General features: G+C 42.0%; 1 protein-coding gene across 2 annotated transcripts; it reads left to right on the top strand.

Moving 5' to 3' along the window:
* The first annotated feature begins 349 nt into the window (after nt 1–349).
* LEPROT (leptin receptor overlapping transcript) lies at nt 350–6,424 on the top strand. Of its 2 annotated transcripts, XM_054383909.1 has the most exons (5): nt 350–384; nt 571–646; nt 1,380–1,566; nt 2,748–2,911; nt 5,963–6,424. In XM_054383909.1, exons 1-4 carry the CDS (start codon nt 369–371, stop codon nt 2,862–2,864), a joined length of 396 nt encoding a protein of 131 aa, XP_054239884.1. In that variant the 5' UTR covers nt 350–368; the 3' UTR covers nt 2,865–2,911; nt 5,963–6,424. The 2 variants fall into 2 exon arrangements, with proteins under 2 accessions (XP_054239884.1, XP_054239883.1); XM_054383908.1 differs by lacking the exon at nt 5,963–6,424 and having other exon boundaries at nt 2,748–3,152.
* The last annotated feature ends 2,011 nt before the right edge of the window (nt 6,425–8,435 follow it).

Below are 8,435 nucleotides of genomic sequence, written 5' to 3' on the forward strand. Positions count from 1 at the left end.
CTGGCACTTGGGCTCATTTTTTTTTTTTTTTTGAGTGTGAAGAGACGTTTTCAGGAAAAAAGTCAGAGATTGATGGGTGGGGACTGTCTAAAAACTATGTATTTAAAGCGTGCCTGTGCACACGTGTATATGTAACATCTATATGTATTTAGGCACATATACATATATAAACACACATAAGTGCGGGTTTGACTGGAGAGATGGTCAACACCGCCACTGAGGCCCAGCGGCAGCGCCTGTCACTATGGCGACCGGGCCGCCCTCTCTTGAGGAGGTGCCTAAGCGCCTCTGACGTGTGCCGGAACAGGGCGGGCTCCCGAGACCGGAAGTTGGGAGCCGCCAACTCAGCTGGGTTCAGCGCCCACAACATGGCTGGCGTCAAAGGTACCGAGTGCTCCCGGTCCGCGGGTGGGCAACGGGCTCGGAGCTGCCGCGGCAGCTCCGAGCCCGTTGCCCACCCGCGGACCTTGGCCTTTTTGAGGGAGCAGAGCCTTAGTGGGGTGGGGGATAAGCGGTAATGGGTGGGGGCAGCTCTCACCTTCCCCTCCCGCCTCACTTGTGCCGTTGCAGCTCTCGTGGGGCTGTCCTTCAGCGGAGCCATCGGGTTGACGTTCCTCATGCTGGGTTGCGCCCTGGAGTACTACGGGTGAGCGGGTCGGCTTCGTTCCCCTTCTTACTGTTTATCGATTGAGGTGTTAATCTCGTTTAATTGAGCTGTTTGGCTCTGGTTACTTTCCAGCAGTCACCCACTTGTCTGGCTCCTGGCACGTGGTAGTTGGTTGTGATTAAATATCACCTTAGTTATTTACTTTTAGAAAATGACTGAAAATAGCTCTGTGCCTTCTGAGAAAAAGCAATGCCATCGTTAAACAGTCGTTTTTAACGTCACACAGCTCTTTTCCTCACTTCCTTGTTTCTTTACCCAACCTTCCCAGCAGAAGACTTCCAGTTGGGATGTGTAGTACACTTTAAAATCCAGACGAAACTATCGAGAGAGCTCACAGATGAGAGTGCAAGGGTGTGCCTTCACAGTCAGCTTGTTTATACTTCAGGATCCCTGTAATTTGGGAAAACTCGTGGTTCCTGTCCCGCTTGCCTTAGTTTCCTGTTCCCTCTATGGCGACTTGGTTTTGTGAGATGGTGGTGGGGTCCAATCGCTGAAGTAATGCAAGTGTAAATTAAATTAACTCTTGGTGGTGTGAGAGAATGGATCCTGCTCTGCACCAGGCTCTGTGGTAGGAAAACGAGGTGGGATTGTGGTTCAATCACATAAGCCACTTTTCAAGCCATGAACTAATGAATTTTTCTATACAAAATATGCATTTTACTGAAGCATCAATCTAAACTGACTATGTATTTCATTTCTTCCCGTTTCCCAGTGTGTACTGGCCTCTGTTTGTCTTAATATTTTACTTCATCTGCCCCATTCCTCACTTCATTGCAAAAAGAGTAAGTGATGACAGTGATGCAGCCAGCAGTGCCTGCAGGGAACTGGCATATTTCTTCACAACTGGAATTGTTGTTTCTGCTTTTGGATTTCCTATAATCCTTGCACGGGTGGAAGCGGTAAGTTCTGCTTGCTAGTTTTTAAGGCACCAGTTACTGAAGTATCATCTTCAAGTTCACTGTTGCTGTTTGTAAATCCTGCCTTTAATGTCACTATTGTGCTGTTTCAAAATTCTGATGAAAATAATCACAACTTCTGTTCACTTTCTGTCTGTCAGTGCTGCTTTTTGACCTGAACAAAGGACTTGCATGACTGAAAACTTCTCAGCTGGGCTATTTTCCAGATTTGTATTGGTTTAATACAGGATATGATCCTTTCCTGCATCTCACACCTCTTTGTCTCATCACCCTTCCATATTTTTCTCTCAGAATGTTTGCTTTCTCCATGTAGGATGCTGAAAACTTGGTGACTGGAGTGTATTATCAGTTAAAAGATAAAAGGCCAAACTTCCAGAGCTGCCCTTCTGGTTTTCAAAGCATTTTTCAAGCTCACATTTTAACCTCTGAAAGTCAGAGGAAATCCTGCTGGCTTCTTTTCTCTTTGCTTTCTGAACTGCTCTTCCCTGGTGAGATTTTGGTCACATTTGTTTTGCAAGGCAAACAACTCTCATCCTGCCTCCCAAACTACCCACTGATGGTTTGATATGTTGCATTGTTTTCCTCTTAAATCTTTCAGCTTTGCTTAAGACTTTGTGTGGTTTGTTTTGTTTGTGATGTACAGTTTCCCTGACGCTGCAGTTTTTGTTTGAAGTTGTGGCCCTGGCAGAACCAGAAATGACCACGGGGGGGAGCTCGAATTCATAGCTCTATCGTTTAAGAGTAAACATTGCTGATTTGAGTGAACTTGGGCAGATGATTAAAGCTGTTTACCTTTAAGACTACGTTCTGTTTTCCATCCTTGTTACTGACATTTACCCGAAAGGTGATCTTTTTATTTTGTTGCAAAGCTATTAAAGGAGAGCACGAATTTCACCACATACTTCAGTCATAGGAAAAAAATGTTTTAATGATGGCAAGGTAATTATTTTGTTCTAAATCACAGCATTATTAGCCTGTCTGTTGAAATAATAATCTGAGTGGTTGCTAATTGGTTAGTTGCATAAATGGAATTGTTTATTGTTTATCTTTATATTTTATGCTTTTAGCACCTTTCTGTAGTATTTCATGTAGTTTATCTAATGCATATAAATAACCGGCTTGAACCTGTCTTATAAAACTTGCTTTATTTCCTTGCATTTCAGATCAAATGGGGAGCCTGTGGTCTGGTGCTGGCTGGCAATGCAGTCATTTTCCTTACTATTTTAGGCTTTTTTCTTGTGTTTGGTAGAGGAGATGACTTTAGCTGGGAGCAGTGGTAGGACATCGCTCTGGTGCTGGTAATACTTCACAGCATGTATCACCATATGTATCCTCTGTGTGTCTATATGTGTCTATATGATACCACTTGTGTGTCTGCACGCTGAGATGGATGTCTGTGCCTCTGCATGTAGTTTTCCATTGTCAGATTGTAACAAGATGGTTTGTGAAGGTGCATTTTGGTCAGAGGGAAAAGGCCTTTGTGACACCTCTCTTGATATATTCAGTAAAAGTTGGAATCACCAGCAAATTGGTCTCCAAATAAGTTTGCAAAGAAGCTGTTTTTTTTTTTTTTCTCACTATATATGCATTAAGTTTTGATTTAAGCACAATAGTGTCAGTGGTACATGTGGTACTGGTCAGCAGATGGTTAAAAATGCAAAACATAGTTTGGGTTGTAAGGGATTTAAAGATCATCTAGTTCCAGCCCCTGTGCCATGGGCAGGGACGCCGCTGATTTGACCAGGTTGCTCAATGCCCCATCCAGCCTGTCTTTGAACAATTCCAGGCTTGGAGTCTCTGGAGCTTTTCTGGGCCACTTCTTACAGTGCTTTACCACCCTCATGGGGAAGAATTTCTTCTTAATATCTAATCAAAATCCAGTTTCTTCCAGTTTGAAGCCATCACCCCTCATCCTGTCACTCCATGCCCTTGTCAAAAGCCCCTCTCCAGCTCTCTATAGCCCTCTTCAAATACTGGAAGGCTGCTCTAACGTCTCTTTAGAGCCTTCTCCAGGCTGAACAAACCCAATTCTTTCAGCCTGTCTTCAGAGGGAAGGTGCTCCAGCCCTTGGATCATCTTTGTGGCTTCCTCTGGACCTGCTCCAACAGGTCTATGCCCTTCTTGTGTTAGGGGTTCCAGAGCTGGACACAGCACTGCAGGTGGAGTGTCAGCAGAGTGGAGAAGGGGTGAAGAGAACAGGCCATCAATATAAAGATTAACCTACTTACTATTGTTCAGCATTTTTCACAAAATTATAAAGATAAATGCAGTGAATTATCACACAGAACAGAATGGTAGGGGTTGGAAAGGACCTTGAAAGATCATGCAGTCCAACCCCCCTGCCAGAGCAGGATCACCTAGGTAGGTCACACAGGAATGTGTCCAGGTGGGTTTTGAATGTCTCCAGAGGGGACTCCACAACCTCTCTGGGCAGCCTGCTCCAGGGCTCTGTCATTTGACAGGGAAAAATTTCTTCCTTACATTTACAAGGAACCTTCTGTGCTCTAGCTTGCACTGGGTAGGAATCCTTCCACTTATAAGTACATTTAATAAATAATTTCCCTCCAAAGATACTCAGGCTTTGTCTCTACTCAAGACCAGTGGATATATTTTGGGAATAATTATTTTAATCCCCCTTCAATGCTTAGAGCTGATACGATTGTCTTGTGAAGGTTCACAGAAGGATAAACTATGCTCAGGACACACACAAATCCACTACTACACGGTGTAGTATAGTGTACACCTTGGTGTTCTTGATATGAAAAGTCTGAATTGCAAAGAAGTGAGTGTTCTGCTGGGTAGGACTTTCTATTTCCTCAGTTTTCATTGCTTTTAAAACATAGTTTTTCAACTCCTATCTTTTTTTGTCTGTAAGAAAATGTTATTGTACTAAATCACTGTAATTTTACACAGCAATATGCTAGTAAGCATTCACATGATCATGAGTTAACATTCACATAATCACATTTATAAAAGTAAATTTTACTGTTGTCTTAACTGACTTAATCCTGCAAATTATGGTTTAGTGAAAATGCATTTCAATGCAACCCTACCCCTAGAAGATGTCAGTCATCTGCAAAGAGAGTAAAGGAAGAGACACTTGAGTTTATTCTCTCATAGAAAAATAGAGGGGTTTGCTCCATGCAAAATTCCTGCATAGGGTTTGTTTTACCATTGTAAGTTCCTTAGATCACAAATGAATGTTTTGTAGTTGCGTGAGTTCAGAACTGTGTCAGGAGGTAACAGAATCCACCCTACATGATGCATCAGCTTCATCAGTGCAGTGTTTTTGCCCCCTAAGCTACTTGTGTTGCTCTCCAAAATTCTCTCAGTACGCTTGTACCACAAAATGGTGTCCTGTGGATTGCTGGGCAGAGCAAAAAAATTAATGTTACATGAGTGCTCCGATAGTGGGCACAGAAATCATTCTGTGGTCCAAGTGATGTATCACTGAAGTATAGCAGGTTTCAGGAAGGTTAATGACACGTTTTAAATTTCAATTCCAGGTATGTGTAAGGTGAACAGCTCAGTGCTGAGGAATGCTGAGTAGCTGTACTTTGTACTGCAGTGTGTCTAGGCTGTAAGAGAAGATTCACCAGTTGTTAATCCTCATCAAAGACACGGCAGGAATGTATATTTACAGTAAAATCTCTTACCATATCTTCCTGACTTAAGTGAAATCTGTTGGGCCCTACTAATTTGTGAAGTGCTGCTCATTACGAACAAGGTGTTTGGAGGAAAGGCAGTTTCCACATGCTTTGATTTTTGAAGAAGTTGTTTTTTTTTTTCCTGTACAAGGATGTTCTTCACTCAAGTTGGTGAAGTAAACCATCAGCAATAATACACAGTTTAAGTGTCTGATCCTGTAAATGCCTATTTGACCCCTGTTAAAATACCGCTGTGCTTACAGGGTTAGATTCTTGAATTTTTTTACTCCTTAGAAATACCAAAGGCTGAAAAGCTACTGAATGACTGATAAAATTTTGCTTTCAAGACAGAGGTGAACACCTGCAGAGATGATTTTTTTCTTTACATAGAGAATCCTTGTTTGTAGAATGGTATTAAAGAGTGTGTGTGCGTGGCAGGTTGAGCTACAGGCAGTGAATCCTTGACAATCTGAAATGGAGGATTATGAGCTGCAGTCTTGAAGTTGCTTCTTGGAGAAATTACTCTTTTGTACTTTTATCTCCTTTGATATTGCCCTTTTTGGTGGGTACTTCATGAAACAGCAGATGGAGATAGTGATGATTTTTATTTCTTTTGAAGCAGCTCCACGCATTAATCCTTAAGGTGAACTTCATGCAGGCTTTTACTTTAAAATGTTTAACTTCAAAAATCATGTTTAAATCATGGAAGTTTTCCTTAACCTCTTTAAAAGTAAGGTTTTTTTTGAATGAGGCTTCAGCATCAAGAGCTTCACTCATTCACACAAAGCTGGTGCTTTGATGGCCAGTGCTGGGCGTACTGCCACTGTCTACCAGTAGCAATTGCCTGTGGTTTCTCTGAAATAGTTTTCCTCTCTGGAAGTGAATACGGTGTATCCAAAAGTGCCTTAATTTCGAGAGTGTGCTGATCTGGGGAATGCAGCTACGTGGCAATATCACTATGTCATAATCAGCTGAGAATCTGCCCCTGCCTTTTATAAAGCTTCCTTCTCGACTAACCATGTTTGCTGTAACTCGGATGCAGTGCAGCTTTTGTAACTTTCGTGAACACTGGTTTTTATTTGCTGTGACTGCCAGGTTCTTAAGATAATGAAGTATTAAAACATGGACATTTAAAATGTATTCTACTTTTCTTTTTGAAGTGTCTAATGAAACTGACTTTTTTGAATTGTCCAATAAACACATCCCATGCTCAAGTATTTGTCTGTCTTAAGTTTCAAGAGGTGACAACAGACTTTGGTGTGAGAAGGAAGGTAAAACACATGTAGTGGTGCTTTCATAATGGTACAGTGAACAAATTTCATAGACTCATAGACTTGTTTTAGTTAGAAAAGACCTTTAAGATCATAGAGCCCAACCATTACCTAACTTTACCAAGTCTGGTGCTAAACCATGTTCCTCAGCACCACATCTTTGCCTCTATTAAACTCTTCCAGGGATGGGGATTCAATCACCTCCCTGGCCAGCTTGTTCCAGTCTTTGAGAATCCTTTCAGTGAAGAAGTTTCTTCTCATATCCACTCTAAACCTCCCCTGGTGTCTTCAGTCCTTTAGAAGCCTGTAACCTTCTTAGTTACAACCTTGGGTGACTTTCTAAAAATTTTAAAGAGACTTTAATCCCATGAAATGATTGTTGAGCTCGTTAATACCCAAGGAGTTAACCAAACCAACTTGTCCTTGTAAGCCACATGCAGACTTTCATTGTTATACAGAAAATTTTGCAAAGCTCCAAGATGTTCTTTCTAACCCTGATCTCAGTTGTTAGCACAGCATGACTTTTAAGGCATTACATCATTTTCTCTGCAGGGTTTGTTTCTGGTTTGTGATAATGGATGAAAAGTTTATTTCATTAAGCTAGATGCAGTCAAAGTGCTAATGACTAATTGATTTGTTTAAGTGGACCCTGCAAATACGTGACCAGTGTGTTCTGGAGGGCTTCACAGGGATGTGTTTCTTGATAAAATAGAGAATAGTTTGGGTTGGAAGGGACCTTGAAGGTCGACTAGTTGCAATACCTCCTGCTAGACCAGGCTTCTCCAGGCCCCATCCTGCCCCACCTGACACTTCTGGGACTGGGACCTCAACAACTTCTCTGGATAACCTGTTCCAGTGCCTCACCACCCTCATGGGGAAGAATTTCTTCCTAATGTCTAAACAATAAATCTATGGAGGAAGCAGTGACTGGTGAATTGTGATCAAATTTTAAAGACAGTGGACACTCAAAGAGGAACATTTTACAGATTGGACTTGATGATCCTTGAGGTCTTTTCCAACCTTATTGATTCTGTGATTTTCTGCAGTGGCTTGTGTCCTAAGGTAACACAGCTCACTCTGGGGCCAGTCACCTTAAACCAATACAGCCATCTACTTTTATTCTTTATGTTGAGGTTTATTTCAGCTGTGTCTCTGGGTTATTTCCAGAAGTCGGTTACTGTTGGTTTTGCCCCATGAGGAGCACTTTATCTGGAGGTACTTCACTTCTTATCACTTCCCATAAACCAGTTCTAGATTTTAACAAATATTCTGGATCCTGCTTCTTTCTAGTGGCTCTTTTTAAATGGGTTGGTTGCTTGTTCCCTGGATGCCTCTCCCATGTCTGCATGCAGGTGTTCTTCCTGCTGTCACTCAACATTTGGAGGTCCTTACAGTCATCTGTGAAGCAAATACTGCAGGAAAACACAGAGATTATAAAAATGTGCTATTTCCCCCAGAAAATCCTTTGGATAGAAGGAAATGTGTTTTCAAGGTAAGACATCAAGGTAACACTTTATAACTTTGTCTATTAAAATGAAGAATTCCAAATAGGTATTTTTCCAGCAGTTCTCCAGGTGTCCTGATCTGAATCCCTGATTGATTATGAGCTGTAACAGCTGACCTGCCTGGTTCAGTGGTGGAAGCTGCCTGTGTTCCATTGTATTTTTCATGGCATGCTTTCCTGGGGAATGCTGATACAATGAGCTGCTGGCTTCTGTGGAGCTTGAAAAACCACACCCCAAGCGTACATCAAGTCCCCCAAAATCATTTGAAACCTGTAAGTGGGGAATCTTTGTTCTCTGAGGGTCAGAGCTCCGGCAAAAAGGGAAGTTCATGGAATCATAGAATGGTTTGGGTTGGAAGAGACCTTAAAGATCATCTAGTTCCAACTCCTCTGACATGGGCAGGGACACCTTCCACTAGAACAGGTTGC

Source organism: Indicator indicator, chromosome 10 (genome assembly GCF_027791375.1).
Source record: "Indicator indicator isolate 239-I01 chromosome 10, UM_Iind_1.1, whole genome shotgun sequence".
NCBI lineage: Eukaryota > Metazoa > Chordata > Aves > Piciformes > Indicatoridae > Indicator > Indicator indicator.